Source organism: Rhinoraja longicauda, chromosome 24, assembly GCF_053455715.1.
Source record: "Rhinoraja longicauda isolate Sanriku21f chromosome 24, sRhiLon1.1, whole genome shotgun sequence".
Taxonomy (NCBI): Eukaryota; Metazoa; Chordata; class Chondrichthyes; order Rajiformes; family Arhynchobatidae; genus Rhinoraja; species Rhinoraja longicauda.
Window position 1 is genome coordinate 20,834,187 of NC_135976.1, and position 27,306 is coordinate 20,861,492.

General features: G+C 47.8%; 2 protein-coding genes across 3 annotated transcripts in view; one reads left to right on the plus strand and one right to left on the minus strand.

The window, feature by feature from the left end:
• Positions 1-8,512, minus strand: part of copa (COPI coat complex subunit alpha) — a 34,844-nt gene extending 26,332 nt beyond the window's left edge. The window contains exons 1-8 of the mRNA XM_078420761.1: positions 8,469-8,512; positions 7,010-7,069; positions 5,794-5,907; positions 4,940-5,013; positions 3,928-4,008; positions 3,325-3,401; positions 2,893-3,002; positions 1,928-2,037 (exon numbers count right to left, since the gene is read on the minus strand). Coding sequence (XP_078276887.1) covers positions 1,928-2,037; positions 2,893-3,002; positions 3,325-3,401; positions 3,928-4,008; positions 4,940-5,013; positions 5,794-5,907; positions 7,010-7,069; positions 8,469-8,487 — 645 coding nt within the window. The 5' untranslated portion in view covers positions 8,488-8,512. The remainder of the gene's footprint in view (positions 1-1,927; positions 2,038-2,892; positions 3,003-3,324; positions 3,402-3,927; positions 4,009-4,939; positions 5,014-5,793; positions 5,908-7,009; positions 7,070-8,468) is intronic.
• Positions 8,218-27,306, plus strand: part of ncstn (nicastrin) — a 28,400-nt gene continuing 9,311 nt past the window's right edge. For both annotated transcript variants that reach the window (XM_078420762.1, XM_078420763.1), the window contains exons 1-14: positions 8,218-8,677; positions 9,100-9,204; positions 9,424-9,547; positions 9,766-9,881; positions 15,710-15,855; positions 16,148-16,298; positions 16,655-16,764; positions 17,264-17,416; positions 18,205-18,309; positions 18,796-18,873; positions 21,734-21,903; positions 24,910-25,012; positions 25,186-25,281; positions 26,687-26,777. In XM_078420762.1, the coding sequence (XP_078276888.1) occupies positions 8,635-8,677; positions 9,100-9,204; positions 9,424-9,547; positions 9,766-9,881; positions 15,710-15,855; positions 16,148-16,298; positions 16,655-16,764; positions 17,264-17,416; positions 18,205-18,309; positions 18,796-18,873; positions 21,734-21,903; positions 24,910-25,012; positions 25,186-25,281; positions 26,687-26,777 (1,591 nt within the window). In that variant the 5' untranslated portion in view covers positions 8,218-8,634. The remainder of the gene's footprint in view (positions 8,678-9,099; positions 9,205-9,423; positions 9,548-9,765; positions 9,882-15,709; positions 15,856-16,147; positions 16,299-16,654; positions 16,765-17,263; positions 17,417-18,204; positions 18,310-18,795; positions 18,874-21,733; positions 21,904-24,909; positions 25,013-25,185; positions 25,282-26,686; positions 26,778-27,306) is intronic.

Here is a 27,306-nt window from a genome sequence, read left to right on the forward strand (position 1 = left end):
GACAGTGTAGAATGAGCTTTATTGTGTCTCCGCCGTGCCGCGGGAGTGCGTGACAGGACAATGTAGAGGCAGCTTCAATGTGTCCAACCTGAGCCCTGGAAGTGTGAGAGAAAAGTTTAGAGTGAACTGTTCACTGACTGAAAACTGGCTGCTACATAGAAGACAGGATAAATGGGTGCTTTTCAGGCAAGAGGGCTATAACTAATGCAGTACATCAAGGATAGGTTCTTTCCCTCAAATTTTTATATATGTAATAAAGATCTGTAGGGAGGGACAGCAAGTACAGTTTCCAAGCTTGCCAGCAATCTGTCAATAGATAAAAAGGCATGTTGTGATCAGGAAATTATAATTGTGCAATGGGATACAAGTAGAATGAGTGATTGGGTGAAAACCTGGCAAACGAAGTTGAATAAATATGTGCTCATACATTACAGTAAGCAAATCCTATGGCTGATTACCTAAGTGGAGAGAGACTACAAATGAGTGAAGAGGGATCCAAGTGTTCTAGTGCATGAATCACAAAAAAATAGCAGGTTGATCCAACAAATAGTTGGGAGGGCAAATGGTTGTACACAAACACAATCCCCTCTACCCCCCAGCAGCCTGGTTCTGGTGAGGCCACACTAGGAATACTGGGCACACTTTTGGTCCCCTTACCTAAAACAAGAAAGAGCATTGGAGGTGATCCAAAGGAGATTAATCGAGCCAATTCCTGGGATGAGAATTATCCTATCAATAAAGGCTAGAATTTGGATTTGTATTCGTCAGAGTTCGGAAGTCTGAGGGATGAGCTTAAAACAGATAAGATCCAACACGGTAGAAGCTGGAATGTTTCCAGCAATGGGAGAGTCCCGAGCAAGGAGATATAGCCACAAATTTCTTCTGAGGGTGATAAATCTCAGCCCCGGGGGTTCCACAGGCCAAATCATTCGATAGACTTAAGGTGATAAATATGTGATAGAACATAGAACAGTATGGCACAGGAACAGGCCCTTTGGCCCATAATGTTCATGCCAAAGATCATGCTTGGTTAAACTGATCTCATCTAACTGCACGTGGTGCACATCCCACCATTCCCCGCACTTCCATATTGCTTATCCAAAAGCTGCTATCGTATCTGCCTCCACCACCATTCTTAGCAATGCTTTCCAGGCTTTTATCAGGCTCTGTGTAAAAAAGCTTGTCCCGTACATCTCCATTAAACTCTCCCCCTCTCACCTTACAGCTATGCCCTTAAGTGTTGGGCATTTCTACCTTGGGGAAAAAGGTTCTGACTGTCTACCCTATCCATGCCTCATAATTTAAAATATTTCTATCAAATCTCCCCTCAACTCCAATGTTCATCTAAAACAATCCAAGTCCATCCAACCTTTTCCTGTAGCTGAAACTCTCTAATCCAGGCAGCATTCTGGTAAACCACCTCCACATCCTCTCCAAAGCTTCCACATCTTCCTGTAATGGGGCGACCAGAACTACATACAATATTCTAAATGTGGCCTAACCATAGTCCTGACTTGTGTATTCAATTGCCCTAGCAATGAAGGCCAGCATATCATACGTCTTCTTTACCACCCTCATCTCTTGGGAAAGATCAAAGAATTATGGCCACCTTAGATCACACAGTCATATTGAATGACAGGGTAACTTTAAGTGGATGAGTGATGTACTACTTTCATGCTTTCCTATATATCTACCCTGTGTTTTGGCAGTGTGTGCAGAAGTAGTTTCACTTTGCAGCTAACCTGTAGCCCTGGGAGTGTGTAACAGATCAGCGTAGAGGGAGTTTCACTCTGTCTAACCCATTCCCTGGGACTGTAGAGATGGGACTATTGAGAGGAAACCTCACTATGACTTGCCCATGTCCTTGGAGTGGGTAAAGGGACGGTGAAGATGATTCTCTCTGTCAGCCCCCTATGCACAGCCTTACCTCCAGGACATACTTGACAACGGCATCAGTGGTCCCAAACAAGTCAACACCCGATATCCCGCGAACATCGCTCTCCACTGCTCCGGGGGAAAGGTTTTTCTTCCTCAGACCTGAGGAAGCAAATGGAATATGGTGAGTGTTGCCAATGCTGGGAAGAGACGAGGATAATGGTATGCTATTCCTGACTTAGAGGTTGGAAGAAAATTGGAGAATGGGAAAGACCTTGTTTGGGGTTTGATTCAGGAGTAAAGATGAAGCTCAGCAACAATGAAGATAGTTTACACAGATGGGAAGTCCAAGGCAGGGCGATGTCTCAATACGCCCCAACAACGACGGCCAATTGCAACTAATTATGGTAATTATGGCAACTTTTTCGCTCACAATGTACTCCAACAACCAGCCAATGCCCAACACAGTAAGCAAATTGTCTAATCAGAAGGCACCCATGAGGCAGACAGCGCATTTCAATCAGCCAATGGCGGGATGCCCACCAATGAACCATGATGCGGCACGGTAGCGCAGCGGTAGAGTTGCTGCTTTACAGCGAATGCAGCGCCGGAGACTCAGGTTCGATCCTGACTACGGGTGCTGCACTGTAAGGAGTTTGTACGTTCTCCCCGTGACCTGCGTGGGTTTTCTCCGAGATCTTCGGTTTCCTCCCACACTCCAAAGACGTACAGGTATGTAGGTTCATTGGCTGGGTAAATGTAAAAATTGTCCCTAGTGGGTGTAGGATAGTGTTAATGTACGGGGATCGCTGGGCGGCACGGACTTGGAGGGCCGAAAAGGCCTGTTTCCGGCTGTATATATAATGATATGATATGTGGGAAGGGGAGGGGCGCTGTGCTAAGCCATATGAATGAATGCTCTTGTAACAGAACGAAGGCCTTTGGGTCTGAATACTGCAAACCTCCCACACCCCCTCCCCCCACATGCCTCGAGCCGACCCATAAGTCAGTTCTCACCAGAAATATCCCAGACCCGAACAGTCTGGTCCAGGCTTGCCGAGACGACCAAGTCCTCGGAGGGATGGAACTGGGCACACATCACATAGTGATTATGTCCAGTGAGCACACTGTGGGACAGAGAAGTGGGTCGTGGGATGGGGTGGAAGAGAGAGATGGGTAGGGGAGGAGGAGGGAAAGAGTGGGGGGGGGGGGGGGGGGGAGGAGGAAAAGAAAACAAAAACCATCAGAGTTCAATGTATCACTTCCTGGACAATAGCCTTCCCCTCCTTCACACTCACGCCAGTGTCTGATGGCGTTCATGCCCACTCCCTCACCCCCATTGTCCCAGAACTTCCTGAAACCAGGAGAGCGACAGAACCCATCGCTGGTGATTAAGTGGGGAAAGGGAGCGGGAGTTACCGACTGGAGCTGCATGATCCATCAACTCACCACACACAGGTCCGTGACTGCCAGTTCCAGATCCGGATGGTTTGGTCATCTGAGGCACTCAAGATCCAGGGATATTCCTGTGGGAAAGATTCCTGGATCAGACTGTCCTGAAAACCAGGTAACCCTATTGCCTCAGACAGCTTTCCCCCCTTATTCACGTGGCTTCTTCCTTGCCCCCTCAACTCACTCCTTATTCCCCTCATCATCTTCTACCCACCAATCACTGTTCCTCCATTCCTCTCCACTCAATAACTTGTTCTCCTCACTCCCTCCTTTCATAACCCCCTCCTTTCCTCACACCCTCTGCATGCCATACCCCAGCCTTGAACCCTTCATTCCCAACTTACCCCATTGGCCCATCATTCAAAACCTACCCCCATTGGTCCATCATTCCTAACATACCCCATTCGGCCCCTCATTCTACATCCACCCTTCTTCCTCTCATTTGTTACCTACCCATTCTCCTTCCCTTCCCCCACCCATTCCCGTTCCCTTCAGCCACCTTCCCCTTTACTTTCATTCCCAAAACATTCCCTCCACTATGCTCTTCAATCTTCCCTCCATAATCTAACATTCCCCCCTTTCCTGGGTTCCTGCACTCACGTGGTGGAAGAAGGTGGTACGGATGTAATCCAGGTGACCCAGCAACGTGAAGAGGCATCGTCTCAGCTTGTAGTTCCAGACCTTGGTGCGTGGGATAGAATTTCAATCATATACTCAATCCACACAATCATTAATGCAAACACTGGACAATATTTTCTCGCCCCATTTCCATGGGATCTGGGCCTTGCTGTCAAGCCCAGCAGTTGTTGCCATGGAGGCAGTGGGAGAGAGTTGCCTCTTTGACCTAGTGCAGTCGTTCTGGTGAAAGTGCCCCCATAGTGCTGTTGGGGAGTTCCAGGATTCAGATCCAGTGATGGTAGACTAGTAATAGATTTCCCACTCCTACTTCCCCTGCCACCTTTCCATTCCTGATGCTAGTGGTGGCGAGTTTGAGAGGTGCTGTCAAGGTAGCCTGGCAGAGTATTTGCAATGCAATTTACATAAGGTACACAACTGCAGCTAGTTTAGATAATAGTTTAGAGATACAGCGTGAAAACAGACTCTTCTGCCCACCGAGTCTGCAATGACCAACTACACTAGCACTATCCTACACACTAGAAACCATTTACAATTTTTACTGAAGGCAATTAACCTACAAATCTGTACTTGGAGTGTGGGAGGAAACTGGAGAACCCAGGGAAAACCAATGCGGTTATGGAGAGAACGTACAAACTCTGAATAAATAGCACTCATGGTCTGGATCGAACCCGGATCTCTGGCGCTGGAAGACAGCAATTCTACCGCTGCGTCATCATGCCACCCAGCGCGTGTGTATCAGTGGTGGAGGGAGGGAGGGAATGTTTAAGATGAAGGCCGGAGAGTCAATTTAACAGCTGCTGTTCCCTGGATGCCGTCGAGTTGCTTGCGATTTGTTGGTGCCGCGCATACCCAGTGAGGTGAGAGAATGCTCTGCCACACTGCTCATTTGTACTGTGGGGTGAAATCGGTGACTGAAGCACCTAACACAATGTTCTGCTTCCGACTTCTGCGAGGGGGCCATGCCTCCTCTTACCTTGATTTTGTAGTCATCTCCACCAGAAACAAAGAGGGGTTGCTGCTTGTGGAAGTCGATGCCTCGTACGGGACCTGCAGGTGGTGGTGTTTTGAAGACAACAGTCCGTCAGAAATAACCACAACTGCAGGAGTACACATCTCCACACTGACCAGTAACCTTTCTACCCCCCCCCCCCCCAACTAGAACCTTTCTTCCCCCCACACCAATGATCCTTTCTACTCCCCTCACAACCATTAACCTTTCTCTTCCCCCCCCCCAACACCACGGTAACCTTTCTCCTACCCCGTCAACCAGAACATTTCTTTCCCCCCCTCCACCTATCCCCCCACCAACCATTAACCTCTCCCCCGCAACCATTAACCTGTCTTCTCCCAACCATTAACCTTTCTCCTCCACCAAACCAGTAACCTTTCTCCCACCCCTTGCCCCCAGACTCTCTTCACAGAGATGATCAAGTCACACGGAGACCTTTCTTCTCTTCTGACAATGGGATCTGTGTGAAGGAGGGTGGGAGAAGTCAGGTTGGCGGGTGACTAAATAAATAGTTAACCCAAAGTGAAGAAACCAAATGGAAATAGCAGGCCATTTGGACCTTCAAGTCTGCTGTGGAATTCCGTAAGATCTTACAGCCATGGCAATACTTTTCTTCACCAACCACTAATTCCTCAATTCCTCAGATACCCAAAGATATATCGGTCTCATTCTCAAACAGTGACAAACGGCTGGGTGAACACACTTCCCCTCAATTCCGTACTGAACAGACAATTGCATGTTCCAAGCCTCTGACCACCACCCATTCCCCCATCCCCCTGCTGCAGTCCTTCAGAAACCTCTCGCCCAACCGGCCTTACCATCGTGCTCGTCGAACTTGTCTATCAGGGTGCACATACGGTAGTCCCAGAGCTGGATCACCCCATTGTGCAGACTGGCCAGGATCCATGGGCGCTTAGAGTGGAAACTCAGCCCTGCCAAGGGATGGATGGGGGAAGGGAGACATAAAAGGAGGGAAGGGAAGGCAAGTGGGAAAAAAGGAGAACCAGGTAACAAATGCACTCAAAATCACCAGAATCAAGTTCTTCGATAACCCATGTGATAAATCCCAGAACAACCTCTCTCCCAGTGACCTGTTTAGAGATTTATAGATTTAAATCTATATATAAATATACACTTTAAATAATCTATTTAAAAGTAAAATACATTTATTGAAACAATTATTTTACATCAATAACAAATAATTTAATATTGTAAGTATTAATGTTTATTAAATAAATTTTATTATAATTTTTATAATTATTTCACAAACCCCTAGAATAGATTCCAACCTCCAATGCGTTCCTGGGGTTCATTCTCTAAACACACCAAATTCCTCAATTAGATTCCAGCCAGGAACTCATTCCCAGGGATCTACTCTATATCCAATCCCCTACTCAGATGCAACTCATTGCAGTGCATGTTTTATGAAATACATGAACTGTGAAGAGAACTCTGATTGATGGCAGCAGGATACAAACAGGTTTGTGAAAGGGGTGGCGATTTGGTATTTTGAAGACAGAGATTGATAGGTTCTTGATTAGGGCAGGTGTCAGGAGTTTTGGGGAGAAGGCAGAATAATGGGGTTGAGAGGGAAAGATAAGTTGTCCATGACTGAATTGCAGAGTAAACTTGATGTGCCGAATGGTCTAGTTCTGCTCCTATAACTTATGAACTTAACTACATAAAACAAGGGGTCTGGAAGAGAGTTGGGAGGATGTTCCCAATGCCACAAGCATTAGAGAATATACTATAAAAGGGAAGAGAATTTAATGACATCAAGAAATGTTATTTATGCAGCATGTGCCTGGAATGCTGCGTGTGGAAAACACATGTGAAGCCAGCAGCTCCATTGTGGCATTCAGGATGGAACTGGGTAAGAAATGGGGATCAAAGCTACAGAGAATAGACCTTCAGTGATGTAACCAATGATTGGATGACAAACCCTTTGATTTGAGATGCCACTTGACCGTTAATCATGTTCAATCCCCCACACACTGACACCTCCATCACTTATTGTTCAGATCCAATTCTCACCTTTGACTCGTGCAGATTTTGTCTCAAATTTGGTCAGCATTTTGGCTTGGAGCAAGATTACTGTGTACAAATTTAAAATGGAACAAGAATTATATTCCAACCTTATTGGAAATTCAGGACCCACTACAGTTCATTCCAGCTACCTCACCATGCAAAGGGCTTCCTTAAAGCCTGAGGTACATGCAGACCAGCAAACACTGTTAAACTGCCTCAAATCCTACCAAGCTCATCTATACCTCCGGTCCTATCAACAAATACTGCCCATTGATCCCGACAAGCACTCCTTAAAATTCCCATTCCTTCTTTCATTATCCTCCATTCATCCTTTTACCCTCCACAACTTTTCCCTTCCCTCCTCTCTTCTTACAGCATGCTCTTCCTTCTGTCATCCCTTCTATTTATCCATCTCTACCTCTCACTCCCCCCCCTTCTCCACGGCCCTTCACTGCTCCTTTTTGACGGTGATTCGTTTCCTCTTCCCCCAACTTACGCCTCCACTGAACCATCATGCACCCAACCTCCCTGCCCCTCTCCATTACCCTCCCTCACCACATCCCTACCCCTCCCCCCTTCTCCTCACTCATTTCCATTCCTCTCCCTCACCCTGCCATCACATGTCCCGTCCCTCACCCACCCTCCCCACCTCTCGCCCATCAATTCCCTCTCCCTCGCCACTTCCCCTCACACCCCCCAGTCTTCACAACACCCTCACCTGCCCCCAACCCTCACAACCTCATCCCCTCACTCCCACCCTCATCCTCTCACGCCGACTACCCCCTCCCCACACCCCCATCCGCACTTACAACCCCCTCCCCACACCCCCATCCACACTTACAACCCCCTCCTCTCAGACCTACCCGCCCTCAATGGCAATGCTCTCCTTTCACTCAGACCCCTCCGCTCACCCCCATCCACAACCCCCTTACATCACCCGCTCAGTAATTCCCCCCCCACCAATCCAATCCCCACCCCTACAACCCTCTCAACTCACCACCACCCGCCCTCACATTCCCCTCCCCTCAGTAATACTCCCCTCCCACTCACCCCCACTCAGTCATCCCCACCTCACCCATCCCCACCTCACCCCTTCTTCCAATTTGCTTCTCCTCACTTTCCCCCTCAGCCGATCCCGCTGCAGTCGCACCGATCCGCAGACCAAAGACGGACACGTCACGGCGGAGGTGACGTCGGAACAACCGGAACTCGGGCAGACGTGACCACAGCCACTGGAGGAGACATCGCAACAATAATAGTGTGATCAGTCGCAGGGGGAAGCGGAGGCGCTCAAAATCGCCAATGCAACAAAAAAGCAAGCAAAAGCCACGAGCACTTCATTAAATGTAACGTCTATAACTGGAACAAATGCAATCGATGACAGTGCAGTACGATAAATACACTCAGAATAAAAAGCTAAGAATTGAATAACTGCGTTAAATGCAACTACCAGAAAAGAACTAACCAACAACACTCGGGCGCATCCAGTGCTTCCGGCTCCCTTCAGCAGCCGCGGCGCCGGTCCCGCCCGGGAGGCGTTGCCACAGCTCCCGGGGCACCGCGCCCGCTTCCGGCACTCTGAACTCCCTTCCGGGCTGGAAAGCAGGCATACCTCCGGGAAAAGCAACAGAATGGGAATGGCGGTGCATTGGATCAGCGCGGCGCTTCTTGTTGGTGAGCAGGATGGCGGAGGGTAGGCGGAGGGTAGGGGGTAGGGATCAGCGAGAGGGCAGAGAAGATGAGGGAGGGATGAGTCAGAAGGGAGTGAGTGGGGGATGAGGGTGGGAGGGGAAGTATGGGAGGAGAGGGAGGATAAGATGGATGGAGCAAGAGTTCAGGGGAAGTGGGTGGGTGGAGGGAGGGAGAAGAGGGGTCGAGGGAGGAAGGATGGCACAAGGGAGCAAGAGGGTAATGAGGGAGGCCAGTTAATCAGGGAGAGGGAGAAAAAGATAGGATTGGGAGTGGGTTCAGTGAAGTAGGTGGGTGCCCGAAGGAAGGTGCCACCAATGTTGAGGAAGCAAATGAGTTGTGTTGGGAGTGGGAGGCTGCTCTTGTCTGCAGACTCAACCCTGACTGTTTGCTGCTCTTGCCCTCAGGTCTCTGCTCTGCCAACTCAGTCGAGAAGAAGATCTATATCACCCTGAATGCGACCGCCCCCTGTGTCCGACTTATGAATGCCACCCACCAGATTGGCTGCCAGTGTGAGTCTGGGTTTGGGGAGGGTGATGGGTGGGATGTGGAGAAAAGAGCATGTTGAGAGTGGGTTATGTGGGTGGCTGGTTTGTGGGTTGGCTGTGCGTGTGGGATGGATGCTTAGGGTGTAAATGAGGGAGGCATGGGTGGGAGAAATCTTAAACTGGGGTGTTGTAAATGTTTGTTGCCCAGCCATCTGATATGTTTTCCTCCTCTCTCCCCCTCAGCCTCACTCACCGGTAACACTGGGGTGATCCACCTGGTCGAGCAGGAATCTGACCTCAGCTGGGTGTTGAGTGACGGTCCCAACCCTCCCTACATGGTCCTCTTGGAGAGCAATATGTTTATACGGTGAGTGGGCCTCCACGCTGACCTCTGGGCTCTGAGCCCCACAAGCACAGGAAGATTCTGTGCTCCATCTAACCTGGGTTACACCTCCTTTGCTATATTCCAGTCTCTCACCGATGTTCTCCTTCCTCTCCCATTTTCCTCACCCAACCCCCTCGCCCCTGGGTTTTTTCTGATGATATCGCCCCTATCCTTGCTTTCCCTGCTGTATGTTTCCTCAGGGACGTGATGCTGAATCTGAAGTCATCCAGTCGAGTGGCTGGCATAGCTGTGACCCTGCCACTCTCTCCAGCTCACGGACATTCACCTGATCTTAAGTGCCCCAACGATGGTTTCGGTAAGTGTTCGCCTGTCCTTCTGAATCCTCCTTCCCTCCACCAACCGTCCTCCTTATTCCACCCCTGTCTCCATCGACTCTTACACGCATCTGTAGATACACTGTAGAAAACCTACAGTCAGGTTGCTTCGCAGCTTGGTTTTGGATTGAAAAAACTTGCAGAGTTGTAGATGCAGCCCATTCCATCGCACATACCAGATTCCCCTCCATTGACCATCTACACTTCACACTGCCTCTGGAAAGCCAACGTAATTAAAGACTTTTCCCACCACGGTCATTCCGCCTTCTCTATGTTCCAATCGGGCAGATGACACAGAAACTTGAAAGCATGCACCAGCAGACTCAGGAACACATTCTTTCCATCTGTTATTGGGCATAAGCCAGGGTACTGTCCCAATTCTATGACCTACCTCATTGTGGACATTGGATTTTATCTTTGGAACTATTACTCTATCATGCTGAAAACTATATTCTGTACTCTGTATCTTTCCCTTCACTCTACCTATTGTACTTAACTTTGGCTTAATAGTATGATCTTATTTGATTGGATCGCATGCAAAACAAAGCTTTCCCCTGTGCCTTGGTATACATTGCCCTCCATAATGTTTGGGACGAAGACCCATCATTTATTTATTTGCCTCTGTACTCCACAACTTGAGATTTGTAATAGAAAAAAATCACATGTGGTTAAAGTGCACATTGTCAGATTTTATTAAAGACCATCTTTATACATTTTGGTTTCACTATGTAGAAATTACAGCTGTGTTTATACATAGTCCCCCCATTTCATGGCACCATAATGTATGGGACACATGGCTTCACAGGCGTTTGTAATTGCTTAGGTGTGTTTAATTGCCTACTTAATGCAAGTTCAAGAGAGCTCTCAGCACCTGGTCTTTCCTCCAGTCTTTCCATCACCTTTGGAAACTTTTATTACTGTTTATCAACATGAGGACCAAATTTGTGCCAATGAAAGTAAAAGAAGCCATTATGAGACTGAGAAACAAGAATAAAATTGTTAGAGATATCAACCAAACCTCAGGCATACCAAAATCAACTGTTTGGAACATCATTAAGAAGAAAGAGAGCACTGGTGAGCTTACTAATTGCAAAGGGACTGGCAGGCCAAGGAAGACCTCCACAGCTAATGACAGAATTCTCTCTGTAATAAAGAAAAATCCCCAAACACCTGTCCAACAGATCAGAAACACTCTTCGGGAGTCAGGTGTGGATTTGTCCGCAGAAGACTTCATGAACAGAAATACAGAGGCTACACTGCAAGATGCAAACCACTGGTTATCCGCAAAAATAGGATGGCCACGTTACAGTTTGCCAAGAAGTGCTTAAAAGAGCAACCACAGTTCTGGAAAAAAGTCTCGTGGACAGATGAGATGAAGATTAACTTATATCAGAGTGATGGCAAGAGCAAAGTACGGAGGAGAGAAGGAACTGCCCAAGATCCAAAGCTTACCACCTCACCTGTGAAACACGGTGGTGGGGGTGTTATGGCCTGGACATGTATGGCTGCTGAAGGTACTGGCTCACTTATCTTCATTGATGATACAACTGCTGATGGTAGTAGCATAATGAATTCTGAAGTGTATAGACACAATACAATACAATATATCTTTATTGTCATTGTACAACGAAATTGGGAATGCGCCTCCCATACGATGCAATAATTTAGTTAATTTAAACAACAGCAACCCAATGCAACAAATTGTAACAGTTTTAAGACAGAATAAAGTGCAAGTAGATCTGTGCCGGATCACTGTGCGATGTGACCATCCGGCTCAGCAGGACCGGTTCATAACAGCTATGGCCCTGGGGATGAAGCTGTTCCTGAGTCTGGAGGTGCGGGTGTAGAAAGCCTTATATCGTCTGCCCGATGGAAGGAGTTCGAACAGACTGTTGCAGGGGTGTGAAGAGTCTTTGTGGATGCGGGTGGCTTTTCTGAGGCATCGTGTGTTGTAGATGCCCTCCAAGTCTGGTAGCTGTGTTCCGATGGTCCTCTGAGCTCTATGGACTACCCGCTGAAGAGCTTTCCTTTCTGCCTCCGTGCAGCTGAGGTACCACACAGGGATGCCATGCCTTAGGATGCTCTCTATGGTGCAGCGTAGAATGTCGTCAGCAGCTGTTGGGGTAGACCAGACTTTTTCAGTGTTCTTATGTAGAACAGTCGTTGCTGTGCCTTCTTGACAAGCGCAGCAGTGTTATTGGACCATGTTAGGTCCTCCGAAATGTGAGTGCCCAGAAACTTGAAGCTAGACACACATCCTATCTGCTCAAGTTCAAACAAATGCCTCAAAACTCATTGGCTGGTGGTTCATTCTATAGCAAGACAATGCTCCCAAACATACTGTTAAAGCAACAAAGGAGTTTTTCAAAGTGAAATAATGGTCAATTCTTGAGTGGCCAAGTCAATCACCCAATCTGAACCCAATTGAGCATTCCTTTTATATGCTGAAGAGAAAACTGAACGGGACTAGCCCCCAAAACAAGCATAAGCTAAAGATGGCTGCAATACAGGCCTGGCAGAGCATCACCAGAGAAGACACCCAGTAACTGGTGAAGTCCAGGAATCGCAGACTTCAAGCAGTCATTGCAGGCAAAGGATATGCAACAAAATACTAAACACTACTTTAATTTACATGACATTGCTGTGTCCCAAACATTATGGTGCCCTGAAATGGAGGACTATGTATAAACACTGCTGCAATTTCTACATGGTGAAACAAAAATGTATAAAAATGCGCTTTAATTAAAATGTGACAATGCACTTTAACCACATGTGATTTTTTTTCTATTGCAAATCTCAAATTGTGGAGTGTTCAGAGGCAAATAAATAAATGATGGGTCTTTGTCCCAAACATTTTGGAGGGCACTACGTGACAATAATAAACGTAAACGCAGACATGGGCTGTTCAGTTGCTGAGGAGTTATGAATGGAACTGAACATTGTGCATCATCAGACCCATTCTGACCTTCAGATCGAAGCAGCTGAAGATGGTGGGGCCCAGGACACTGCCTTGAGGAACTCCTGCAATCCTGGGGCTGGGATGAGTGACCTCTGACACCCACACCCACCTTCCTCAGTGTGAGATCTGATTACAGCCATTGGAGTGTTTTCATTTTGCTGCCCACCTCAATATGATACATCAACGGATCCACCTTCCTGAAAATATTGATTTTTAAAAACCCTGCAAATTCAAACAGAATTATAATAGAGTCATACAGCGTGAAAACGGGCCCTTCAGCCCAACTTGCCCACACTGGCCAACATGTCCCAGCTTCAAGGTAGACACAAAATGCTGGAGTAACTCAGCGGGTCAGGCAGCATCTCTGGAGCGAAGGAAGGGGTGATGTTTTCGGCCGAGACCCTTCTTCAAGGTATGCCCCAGCTCCACTAGTCCCACCTGCCCGTTTACTTGCCTAACTGTTTCTTAAACGTTGGGATAGTCCCAGCCTCAACTACCTCTGGCAGCTTATTGCATACACCCACCACCCTTTGTGCGAAAAAGTTACCCCTCAGGTTTCTATTTAATCTTTTCCCCTTCACCTTAAACCTATGTCCTCTGGTCCTTGATTCACCTACTCTGGGCTAGAGACTCTGCATCTACCTGATCTATTCCTCTCATGATTTTATACTTTTATACACCTCTACAAAATCACCCCTCATCATCCTGCGCTCCAAGGAATAGAGTTCCAGCCTACTCAACCTCTCCCAATGGCTCAGACCCTCTAGTCCTGACAATATCCTCATAAATCTTCTCTACCATTTCCAGCTTGACATCTTTCCGATAACATTGTGCCCAGAACTGAATGCAATATTCTAAATGCAGCCTCACCAACGTCTTATACAACTGCAACATGACCGCCCAACTTCTATACTCAATGCTCTGATGAAGGCCAATGTGCCAAAAGCCTATTTGACCCTATCTACCTGCGACTCCACCTTTAAGGAACCATGCACCTGCGCTCCTAGATCCCTCTGCTCGACAACACTCCCCAGAGCTCTACTGTTCACTGTATAAGGTCCTGCCAATGTTAGACTTCCCAAAATGCCACACCTCACATTTCTTTATCTTAAATTCAGTCGACCATTCCTCAGCCCACCTGGCCAATCGATCAAGATCCTGCTGCAATTTGCCACAATCAGCTTCACTATCTGCAAAACCACCCACTTTTGTATCATCAAACCTGCTAATCTTGCCATGTACAGTATGTTCTCAACCAAATTTTTGATACAGATGACAAACAGTAACGGGTCCAGCACCAAACCCTGAGGCACACCACTAGTCACGGGCCTCCAGTCCGAGAAGCAACCTTCCACCATCAACCTCTGCTTGTCATGTAGCCAACTTTCTATCATTTCAGCTATCTCTCTTTGGATCCCATGTGATCTAACCTTCCAGAGCAGCCTACCATGCGGAACCTTGTCGAATGCTTTGCTGAAGTTCATATATACAACATCTACGGCTCTGCCCTCATTGACCTTTTTGGTCCCGTCTTCAGAAAACTCAATCAGATTTGTGAGACACGACCTCCCACGTACAAAACCATTGTACTATTGGACTATTTCTAATCAGCCCTTGTCCATCTAAAAGCCTGTATATCCTATCCCACAGAATACTCTCTAGTAACTTCCAACTACAGATGTTAAGCTCACTGGCCTATAGTTCCCAGCATTTTCCCTGCAGTTTCCCTTCTTGAATAGAGGCTCATTTGTCACCCTCCAGTATTCCAGCATCTGTATTTAAAGATGACTCGTAAATTTCATCCAGGGCTCCCTCAATTTCCTCTCTAGTTTCCCACAGTGTCCTCGGATATATATGATCAGGCCCATGAGATTTGTCTACCATCATACATGATAGTACCTTCAGCACCTCTTCGAGTGTAGCACTGACTACTCTCATGACACTTCCATTGACTGCCCCAAGTTCATCTGTCCTGTCTTTCTCCTTGGTAAATACAGAGGAGATATACTCAATGAGGACCTTGCCCATCTCCTGTGGCTCCACTCAGAGGTGACCTCTTTGATTGCTGAGGGATCCCACTCTCTCTCTAATTGCCCTTTTCCCCCATATGTATTTATAACAATTGAACAGATAATTTGCAACAGGTGTAACATTTAGTAATTGCGATAACTGCACAAATTTTTCCAGATGCACCTTTAGTGGATGTTGGGGAGGCATTTAGCGAGGCAGGAGTAAGGTGTAGGAGGAGGAAGGGAGAGGATGTTTCGGGAGGTAAGAGATGGGGGTGTTTAGGGGAAGGATATTTCGGGAGGGAGGGGGTGTTGCGGTGGAGCCGGAGAGGATTGGGGAGGTAAGGGGAGGATTTTATTAGAGAGGTAATGTGAGTGGATTTAATGGACGACTGTGCTTAGGAAGGCAGGGGGAAAGGGCAAAAAGCAACTGGATGTATTTGGTGAGGTGGGATAGGTTTAGGGCAGGTGGGGTTGTTTCGGGCTGCAGAGGCAGGGTCTGTGTTTAGGGTGTGTTTAGGAAGGCACAGGGAGGTGATGTGAGCAGGGAGGTGGATGGGAAGACAGTGGAGCTGCTGAGGGGGCTTTCCATCAGGGTTAGAGTGAGGCGGTGGGGAAAGGGCTGCGAATAGAATCCATTGGGCTGCTCATATACGTCGTCCCCACCCATTCTGTCCCCACTCTGACGAATGCGTTGAATATGGAGGTAGATGAGAGATTGGGGTGTTGAGGGTTTTGAAGAATGTGTCAGACCGGCCCTGATCTCAGTGAATGGGGAACAGGTTCAAAGGGCCGAATGGTCTATTCTGTGTCTGTTTATTCCATGCTTGTGTACTTACAGGGCTTTATTCCCTGAATCACGGGCCTGAGTACGCCCATTGCAACAAGACCCTCTGGAACCCTGAGGGCAATGGCCTCTCCTACGAGGACTTCCCCTTCCCGATCTTTATGCTGAAGGATGAGAACGAGACGCAGGTCATCCGTCAGGTGAGACGGCATGTGCAATGGGATCAGCAGGAGGTCATTCAGCCCCATGTAGGAGGATAAACAGGAGGCTATTCTGTCCCTCTCCGGCATGCTACACAGCATCATGAAGGGGCTCTTCCTCCCTGTCCCACAGGAATATGAGGCCATTCAGGCCCATTGGAAGCAGTCACATTGGATCAGGAAGAGGCTCTCAGCTCTTCTTATCCATTAATGGGATAAGTGGGAGGTGAGGTAATGGTCAGGCAGAATGTGCCACCCAGTGTGATTAACACTGTTCACCTCCCATCACCAGTGTTACCTGGAGCACAACCGCCCGAGTGAGGGCGCAGCACCGGCATTCCCGCTCTGCGCCATGCAGCTGTCATCCCACATGCATGGTGTGAAGGACACGGTGACGTGTATGAGGCGCAGCGCAGGGCAGGTCTCCATCACACTCAGCAGCGGTGAGTGGCCTCCTCCTCCCCTCTTAACCCCACCCCTACCCCCCCACATGTGGCCTTGCCAACCCTCTTCTGCTCTCTTCCTCTGCAACCCCATGTACCCCCTCCCCTGCTGCTCAGCTTGCCCCTTCCCCGAAACCCCTGCTCCCCATTTCCCCATAGCCCAGCTCCCCCCTTCCGGATAGCCCACCTCACCCTGCTCTCCGAAGGCCCAGCCCACCTCCTCCCTGGCAGCCCAGCTCACCCCCAACTCGTCCCCTCCCCCGTGACCCCTTTCCACGGCTCTTCCCCCATCTCTGTCCCTCGCTTTCCCCTCCCCCTCCTCCTCATCTTGTTCTTCCTTCCTCATTCTGTTACAGAAGGTGTCTGTGACCCGCTGTCAGACTCCAACATCTGGACGACCATTCGGCCCATCAATAAGTCCAGTTCTGCTAGTTCGGAGGATCAGTTTGTCGTGGCTGCAGCCCGGGTGAGTATTGGGTCTGGAGTCTGACCGTGCTTTCTCCTGTCAATCTTGACAGTCATTCTTTCTCCCCACCCTGCTCGCACACACTGGAAGACTCCCCTTCGCCCGACATGCTTTCCCCTTCTCACCAAGGCTGGGGCCGAATCCTTTCAGCACCTTCTTTAGACCACTTCCCTGGCTCCCTGTCCATCCTCATCCACCCTCCCTCCCTCTAACCATTTCATACCTCTCGTTTCCATCTCCCCTGACTCTCAGTCTGAGGTCTCGACCTGAAACATCACCTATTTCTATTCTCCAGAGATGCTGACTGTCCAGCATCTTACTCTATCTTCTGTACCTTCTAAGCTGATCCTTGATCCTTCCCCAATATGCAGCCCTGCCCTCTGCCATATTGATGTCTACACACGTGATCCACACACGTCCAGTACACTACATACAGATGCAGTCCCTTTGTGATTTGTCCTCAACTTCTACACCTGTAATGTGCAAACCTGTCTTGCAGCTGGATAGCCGCTCCTTCTTTTGGGAGGTTGCTCCGGGCACCGACAGCGCCGTCTCTGGATTTACTGTGCTTCTAGCAGCGGCTGAGGCTCTCGCTCGGACCCCTGATGTCAACTCTCTGCCGAAGAACATCATGTTCCTCCTCTTCCAGGGGGTGAGCTCCCTGAGCCAGGCTGGCTCCATACCATTCTGTCATGCACTCTCAGGGCATTCTACACTGTCCTGTGACACACTCCCAGGGGACAGGATAGGCACGGAATGAATCCCCTCTACACTATCTTGACACAGTGAAGAGTGAAGCTCCCGTCACTCTGTCCTGTCTAACTCACTGGGCATGGTTAGACACATGGAGTGAGCTTTCTCTGCATTGTTCCGTCACACGCTCTCAAGGCACAGAGTGAATTCCCTCTCCGCAGTTCCATTACACCCTCTCAACACACGGTAGACACTGAACTTCCCTCTACACTGCCCTGTGACACACTCCCAGGTCACAAGACAGGCACAGAGTGAACTCCCTCTTCACTGTCCCGTCACACACTCCCAGGGCACAGGGCAGACACAGAGTGAACTCCCTTTGTCCCGTCACACACCCACAGGGCAGACACAGAGTGAAGCTCCCTTCACACCATTCCATCTAACTCACTGGGTGCAGTTAAACACATGGTGAAGCTTCCTTTGCTCTGTTCCGTCACGCAAGGGTTAAACACAGATACAGAGTGAAGCTTCCTCTACACTGCCCGGTCACACATCCCAGAACACAAGGTAGACACAGAGAACTCCTATGCCGTCCCATCACACACTCCCCAGGCACGGGTTAAGCACAGGGTAAAGCTTCCTCTGCACTATCCCATCACACACTGCCAGGGCATGGGGTAGTACATGTCAGAATGAGCTTTGCTGATTTTGTTTTTTTCCTTGCCTTTGCCCTGCACCACTCCCCAGGAGACTTTTGACTACATTGGCAGCTCTCGGATGGTTTATGACATGGTCAACGGTAAATTTCCCATTGCGTTGGAGAACATAGATTCCTTCATAGAGTTAAATCAGGTACGCTGTTTATGTGACAACCTAGGTCAGGCAGTATGTCTCAGACCAGGAGATGCGTTCAGGGGTTGGAGTAGGAGGTGGGTGAGAGGTATGGAGAGCTGGAGAACCGAGTTAAAATGGGGTCAAAAACGATGAAAGAATGGAATTAGATCAGGTTGAATATTAAAAGTTGTGAGGAAAGATGGTGTTGTATTAAAGCATGTGGGACGAGATGAGAGATTGGACATATGGGGCGGTGGGGAGGATGGGCTCCCGAGTGAGTGGGGTATTAATAGGTGTGAGGAGTGGGTGCAGAGAGGGAATAGATTGGGTGTGGTTTTAAAGGGTGCTGTCGTGAGGGAAGATGAAGATTAGATGAGGCAAGATGTTAAAGAGTAAAGCGGGGTGGGGTGGAATTAGATTTAATGGGCTGCAAAAGGCTGCAGCAATTTGGGACTGGTTGTGAGCTCTAGTAAATCGCAACTGCCTGATGTTTTAAAATTACAGGTTGGCATTGGAACATCGTCAGAAATTTGGGCTCATACTGATCCAGTTTCATTGCGCAATTCCACAGTAAATGAACAGGTAGGATTGTCCTTGGCCTGCCCTCCCCGAAAGGTGATTGGGGGTTAGAGTTCACACATATCAGTGGTAGCAGCACACATAGTCTCCTGCCTCCACTTCTTCCCTCCAACGACACGTTCTCCTGGCACGGGTAATGAGGATTGACGAGGGAGGAGGGCAAACTAGGGAACTGGACCTGCAGTTTGACGAGCTTAGGCTCATCTGGGGGTGTGAGAGGGGTGGTCGTACCTAAGGTGCGCGCAGAGAGTAGATTGGTAACCGCTAGAAAAAGGAATAGTAGAGACAAAGTGGGGAAGGGTGAAGTTAGGCAGAATGATGATAATAGGAGACTTGTTATTTAAGGGGCAGACAGGAGATTGTGCACATGCAAACGAGCCTCTGGGGTGGTATGTTCCCTCACTAAGGACTGAATTTCATTCCTAACCAACAGAGCTACCCCACCCACTCTGCCCACCTTCCTATCTTTCCAATAGGACGTATAACCCCGAATATTCAGCTCTCAGCTCCGATCCTCTTACAGCCACGTCTCCGTAATGCTTACAACATCGTACCTGACAATTTCAAACTGTGCTACAAGCTCGTCCACTTTGTTCCTTATGCCACGTGCATTCAAATATAATTCGGTGTTGACCACCCCTCTTCTCACAACCATCCAAATTTTACCTGAGCCTACTCTCTTCTCCCTTTTTAAACTTTCTGTCCTGTTTTGGGCTATTTGGTCACCGGTGCTGGCTCGGATCTGTTCTCTACCTTTCCATATATCTAGTTTCCCTCTCCCCTGACTCTCAGTCTGAAGAAGGGTCTTGACCCGAAACGTCACCTATTCCTTTTCTGCAGAGATGCTGCCAGACCCGCTGAGTTACTCCAGCATTCCATGTCTATCTTCGGTGTAAACCAGCATCTGCAGTTCCTTCGTACACATGCTGAACCTGGTATTGATGACTGACGTCTTAGTGGAATCGCATTTGGCGGATAGTGATCACAAGTTTTAAGATTGTTTTGCGTAGGAATAACTTTGGGCTTTGGGGGAAGCCACTAAATTGGAGTAAGGCAGATGACAACATTATTACGCAGGAGATATGGAGAGTTAATTTGGGGCAGTTGTTGTTGGCTAAGTCTGCACCTGACACATGGGAGTCATTTAAAGCCCAGCTGATCAAAGTTCAGGACCAGCATTGTTATGTCAGAGGGATAAGGAACAACTTGAATGTGTCACTACTTACAGGGGTCACAGATGGTGTACTATTTACAGGGGTCACAGAGGGAGGCATTATCAGTAATCACTTTGAATTGTCGGTATTGCCAAAGGGTCACCAAGAGTGTATCAATATTGAAGGAAGGGATTACTGAAATTGCATTCGTTTCTATTGGGGGTCACATTGAATGTGTCAGTATTGATAAGGAGTCACATTGAATGTGTCAGTATTGACAGGGTGGTCCCCTTGAGTGTGTCAGTATTGACAGTACCGGTATTAATGGGGGGGGGGGGGGGGGTGACCTTGAGTGGATCCGTATTCACAAGGTGCTACCTTGAGTATGTCAACATTTACAGGGGGTCACGGAGGATGCGTCAGTATTAAGGAGGAGTCACAGTTACTATTTACAGGGGTCACTTTGAGTGCGTCTCTTATGAGGGAGGGAGTCGTACAGAGGATGTCAGTATCCACAGGGGATCAGAGAGTGTGCCAGTGTTCACAGGTGTTGACCTTGAGTGCGTCAGAGTGTCACTGTTTACAATGCGACACAATGAATATGTCACTATTTACAGTTGGTCACATTGATTATCAGAGTATTGACAAGGAGTCACCTTAGGTGTGTCCACGTTGTCAGGGTGTCACCTTTACAGGGCTTCCAGAGTGCATGTCAGTATTGATGGGCTCACCTCAAGTGTGTCAGTATCGACAGGGAGTCAGCTTGAGTTTGTCAGTCACTATAGAGGTTAACCTTAAGTGTCACTATGCAATATGTACAATGGGTTACCATGTGTGAGAAAAGTTTTACAGATCACCTTGAGTGTGCCATTTACAATGGCCATGCCTGTCACTATTTACAGGGTTCATCTTGAGTGGGTAAGGAGTGTGTCAGTATTTAGAAAGTACTTAGAGTGGCACAGGGTGGATGCTACATGATTTACAGGGTTCACCTTGAGTGGGTTAGTAGTTGCAGGAACTCACCTTGAGTGGCTCAATATTCTCAAAGGTTCACTTTGAATGTGTCAGTGTTTACAAGGGTCTCTGAAACTGTGCAAGTATCAAGTTGATGCCCTATAGATACTAGCGCAGAGTAACCACTTTGTTCAATATTGACGCCTTCTTTGTGACCCCCCTTTTGACACTGGCATACTCAAAGTGATTCCTGATAATACTGATGGACCCCCATAAATATTGACACACTCAAGGTGAGCTGCTATAAATTTTGACACACTCAAGGTGAGCCCTTGTCAATGTATACACTCTCCCTGTGACACACTGTCACTGCATACACACTCCTGGTGACCCTGTTAATGGATACTCCTGGTGACATATCATCAATTTATACACTCCCCAATAAAGTAAATGTCAATAAAGGCACGCTGTTAGTGACCACCGGGGAATATGTAAGTGAAAGTTCTGGGCCTGATGGTTTTGCCCCGCAAGGCATTGAGGAAGGGAGAAGCAAGTTTTGGAGACCTGGAGCTTGCTGCCATTCAGACTGTTGGAATGGGAAATGATGGATAGTTTTTCCACTGTAATGTGGTTGGCAGGAATGGACATGTGCTGGGGAGGGGGCAGATGGAGGTGATGAGGTTGCCTGGGTCAATGGATGGAACCCCTCGCTGAGCTGTGTGTCGTGTGCTTGAATAACTTTCTGTTGGCTGTAGATTCAGAAGCTGCTGAAGTCCTTCTCCAAAGTCACAGCCGGAATGAACATCAGCATCCGGCAGCCGGATCAGAGCCAGCCCCTGCCCCCGTCATCTTTCCAGAGGTTCCTACGGAAGAGGATCATCCCTGGAGCCGTACTCACCGACCACCAGACCAACTTCACCAACAGGTCCGCACCCCACTGCAGTGGCACAGCCCTGCACTCTGCATGTATTACGACATGTAAAGCCCCCTCTCATCCTCCCTCTTCAGCTCCGGGAAAGAGCCACCCTCCACTGTTCAACACGCTCAGCTGAGTGTTTCTTGATTTTCTGCTTGGTAGTCAGATGTCCCAAAGCTGTTGTGAGGTAGGAAACGGAGCATTTATGTGCAGGGCAGCAGCTTCCCATCACTGGCAATGTTCTGACAGGATAGTGATGCCAATGGATAAATGTTAGCCTGGGATAAGTGTATGCCTCTGCCAACATTAGTGCTACCCCACAATGGTTCCATCAGTCTGACTTGGTGACCTATTTCTCAGTTAGGCAGTTATGGGACTTGGAGAGGAACATGCAGGCCTTATTCATCTTGGTGGTGGAGCTCAGGGAACCGATTGATGGGCTGCTTTGTTTTGCATGGTGTCAAGTTGCCTGCACTCATCCAGGCAAGTGGAAATTGTTCCGTTAAACTCCTCACTTGTGCCCTGCAGATGGGGATAAAGGCTTTGGGGTGTCAGGGAGTGAGTCACTCCCACAGGTTGGCCGGCCTCTGATATGTTCATCAAGCCATGGCATTCAGGTGGTTGGTCCAACTGACAAATGCAGAGAAATTTGCAGATGTTGGGTTTGTGGAATATTCCCCTGGGAGGACTTACAATGATGTGCACAAAGGCATTAAAGCAGAAGCCAGGTAAATGCTCGAGGCGATTGGTGATCAAGGGAGGGGTTGATGGGCAAAAGTTGAGGGTGTGGGTAGAGTCAGATGTGGAGCAGGAATTTCCTGAAATGTTAGAACACTAAATGATCTTTCTTCATTGATTAACTCTCCCATTGTCTTTGGGGAGAAAGTTGGTTGAATAAATGTCTCTCCAACCCTGTCCTGAACAGTAAATCCTTGATTAAAGCCCTGGTTACAGACACACCAGCCAGGGGAACCATCTCTGGATCCACGTGTCAGGCTCTGTAAGGATTTTGCACGCTACAATGAGATCATCTTTCATTCTTTAAAATCAGAGACCCACTCAACCCTGGCCACACACTCATTTCACCCCTGCCATTGTGAAGAAGGTACAGGAGCCTGAAAACTGTGACGTCCAGGTTAAGGAACAGCTTCTTCCCCACAGCCATTTGGCTATTAAACATTACAATCTCTGAACTGCATAGACTATTATTGTTATTATTGCACTAGTACAGTTTATTTTTGTTTGTGTGTGTATGTGTATATGTGTGTATTTGTGAGTATGTTTATATATACGCACATTTAACTTTTTTTTCATTGATTATATTGTTTACAGTGTGCCATGTTTGCATATTCTGTTGTGCTGCTGCAAGTAAGAATTTCATTGTTATATCTGGGACATATGACAGTAAAATATTCTTTACTCTTGAAATTTAAGATTACAGGCCCAGTCTGTGTAATCTCTCCTCGTAGGACAAAGCCATAGGCCCAGGAATCAATTTGGTGCTCTCCTTTGTCACAAATATATCCTTCCCGCAAGCAACTCACATTAGCCATCATCGCAGGAGGACTTGAGAACGGGCGCTGAGATATGATGTTCCAATTATTCACGGCCCTGAAGATAGTGCACCTAAAATATTGTGCACACAATATTGTGTGCATTTATCTGAATTCTGCTTTAATGCCTTTGTGTACTGCATTGTTCATCCTCCTGTGGGAATATTGCACAAACCCAACGTCCTTGATATTGGTCTCCCAACGTAACAAAGATATTTGTGTGTCAGAGGAAGTACAGCGATGGTTTATCGGATTGATTCCCAGGATGGTGGATTTCTCCTGTGAGGAGAGAGGCAACAGGCTGGATCAATGCTCGGAGTTTCAAAGAATGAGAGATAATGTCAGTGGAACATACAAAATCCTGCAGAGTCATGCAGGTAGATATGGAGAGGATGGTTCCCCTGCCTGGGGTCAGTGGTTCAGGCCAGAGTTGAGGAGAAATTGCTTCAACCCAGAAAGATTGAATGATTGGAACTCTCCCCAAGTACCATAAGATACAAAGAGAGATCATTTAATGTCCTGATATTTCAGGGAATTCAGAATTGCATGGTCAGTGCAGAAAAAAGGATCGGCTGATTTTAATGGGGTGCAGGAAGGAGGGGCTGAGTGGCATCCCTCTCCTTGCTCGCTGTTCTCTGACATCTAAATGTGTTGGAGTGATAGGAGACCGGCACCTTGGAGCAGGATTGAGTGGCCCGCTTGAGCGAGTGTGTGAACCCTAAAAAGAGGTACGGCCTGTGTGGTGAGAGGCCGTACTCCAAAGACGTACAGGTATGTAGGTTAATTGGCTGGGTAAATGTAAAAATTGTCCCTAGTGGGTGTAGGATAGTGTTAATGTACGGGGATCGTTGGGCGGCACGGACTTGGTGGGCCGAAAAGGCCTGTTTCCGGCTGTATATATATGATATGATATGATGATATAGGTTGGTGAAGCACTTGGGGGGTCGCAGGATCCAGAAAACAGAGGCAGAGAGAACAAGAGGGAGCTAAAGGAATACTTCAGAGTACCGGCCGCAACCAGGGTGCTCCCGGACAGAGTTGAGGAAGGCTAGGAGGATCCCGGCGAGGGTGTGGAAGGAATTCTTTAGGATGAAGTGTTCTCCTCCAGCCCTCAGCGGACAGGAGGAGTTGGGTGGGACAGGAGGAGCAGGGAAAGTGGAAAGAAGATTGTCAGGAGTGGACACAATGGAACCAAGGTTAGTGAGAGCGGTGGATTGGGGGAAGGTGCTTCCACCTGCAGATGGTTGACAGAACAGGAGGTTGGGTTTAATTTTCCCCGCAGGAGGATGGTGTAAGGGGAAAGAGTGATGGGAAGAGTTGATCCATGCCCTAACGGAACAAAACAGGCATTGGAGGAGTAATGGCAGGGAGAGAGGTGGGCATGCTGGACTGAAAGGACAGCTGGGACTGAGATGGTTCTCTGAGCCAACAACACTTTGAATCTTGTAACTTATAATCCCAGGTATTACCAGAGTGTGTACGATCTGGGAGAAAATATTGGGCTGCGATACCCAGATGGACTCGCTCCTGAGGAGGCTCTGAACCATATCACAGACACAGCAAAGGTAGGAGAGAGATGCGGTGGACACTGTAATTGTCAACCCTTTGTAATATTAACTTGCCCGGGAACCCCCCCCCCCCCCCCCCCCCGTGCATATGCTAACGTTTTCCCTTGTAAACATTAACCCTCTCCCTTGACTGACCTCTGAACATGACCTGGACAATCTGTTGCCCACAGGCCCTTGCAGACGTGGCTTCCCTCGTTGCACGAACTCTGTACCTGCAGGCAGGGGGCAATGGTAGTCTGGAAAACATCACGGCCAGCGCGCAAACAGTAAGGCTCTCATTGTTTATGCCATCACCTTTGGGGTGCTATGGAGCGGATTTACTGGACTGCTTCGAAAGTACTAGGTTTTGTGCAGAGTAATTGGAATTGATGAACTCTGTTCAATAAATATTCAGAGGTAGTTTAATTGACATGTTTGAAATCGGAAGAGCTTTAAACAGCTATAGCCAAAGAAATGGAGGGTCCGGGTTTAGCCAGGAGTCATGCTAGGTTACAGTTTTACTGGGAAAGCTCATGAACTGGAGAGGCAGCAGAAGCAGGTTCCAAAGCACTTAAGCTGGAAAGAGTGCAGAGAAGATTTACGAGGATGTTGGCAGGACTTCAAGTCTCACCTAAAGGGAGGGGTGGGCAGGTTAGGACTTTATTCGGAATGCAGGAAGATGAGTAGTGATCTTGTATAAGATCATGAGGGGAAGAGATGGGTTAAATTTACCCAAATTAGGGGAATCAAGAACCAGGGGACATAGGTTTAAGGTAAGAGGAGAAAAATTTAATAGAAACCTAAGAGGCAACTTTTTCACACTGATAGTGATGGGTATATGGAACAAGCTTCCAAAGGAGGTAGTTGAGGCAGGTAATATAACAACATTTAAGACATGTGGATTGCAAAGGTTTAGAGGGATAAGGGCCAAATATGGGAAGGTGGGACGAGTGTAGATGTGGTATCTTGGACGGAGTGGACAAGATACCAAACTGTATAAGTCCATGACTTCCATGCTGTACGAATCTATTACTTCAGGGATATTGGGCAATTGATGGAAGGGTAAATAAAGTTGGGTGCAATGGGCAGAGGTCAAAGGGAGGGTTGCCTGCTAGAAAAGCATTTCTGTAGAACACCACTGAGCGGATTCGCTCAGCAGGAGGTTGTTTGTAATTCTCAGTAACTGGCTGGATGGAGAAAGTATTTGGTACCCAGACCGCATATAGTGGAAGAAAAAAGCAAAAGAAGTGAGGGGCAGCGACATTGAGGAATGAGTGGCGCGATGTGGTTAGAGGATAAGAGTACGGAGTTAAGAATGCACACAACGTCAATGGGCTATAGAATGATGAGAGGCGGGTGGCAGTGATGGGAGAGATAGATGTGTGGGGTTATACAGAATGGGTAAGAGGGGAGAATGAGATTACACAGGGTGGGATATCAAAGGTTATGTGAAGTTGGGAGAGAGTTGGATTATAAAAGGCTGGATATTAAAGTATGCAGGGAATGTGGGATTACATTGGGTGGAATAATAGTGTTCAGGGTGTGGAATAAAGTAGGGTTATACTAAGATCTTCAAAGGGAGGGGAGATTGAGTAGGATTATGGTGGATGAAATGTTAAATGATACAGTTGGAGGAGATTATTTCTTCATGTGCTGATATTCAGCCCACAGACTTACTTTCTCCTCTGTCAGGTGACCCGAATGCTATATGGATTTGTAATCAATTGGAATAATTCCTGGTTCCACTCGATCATCAGTCAGGACAAAAAGGACATGTTTACAAGTAAGCACTGTGGGATGGGGAGTCTTGAGCAAAAAAACAAAGTGCGGGGATAACTGCTGGTCAGGCAGCATCTCTGGATGTTTTGGGTTAGGTCCCTTCATTGGATTGATTGAGGTAGTGGTGGAAAAGCTGGAAAAGTGAAGTAAGGACAAAGCCTGGCAAGTGATCGATGGATACAGGTGATAGAGGTTTTGTCGGCAGATGGATGGACAAAGACTGGAGATGAAAAAAATTAGATAAAAGGGGGTAAAATAAAGGGAGGAGTGAACTGTGAAGCAAGTGGAGGAGAGAAAGGTGGAAGCAGATGGGGGAGAAGTTGAAATTGGGTGGGATTGAGGGGGAAAATGGGTGTGTACCCAGGTGGGGCAGAGAGTACAGAAGGCGGCAGAAAAGGTGGGGATGTTTGTTGCCTGAAATTGGATAATTTGATTTCATACAGTTGTAAGCCAGCCAAGGTGCTGTTCCTTCAGTTTGCCTGTGTCGTCATTAGAGGAGGCCCAGAACAAAGACGTCGATATGGGAAGGGGAG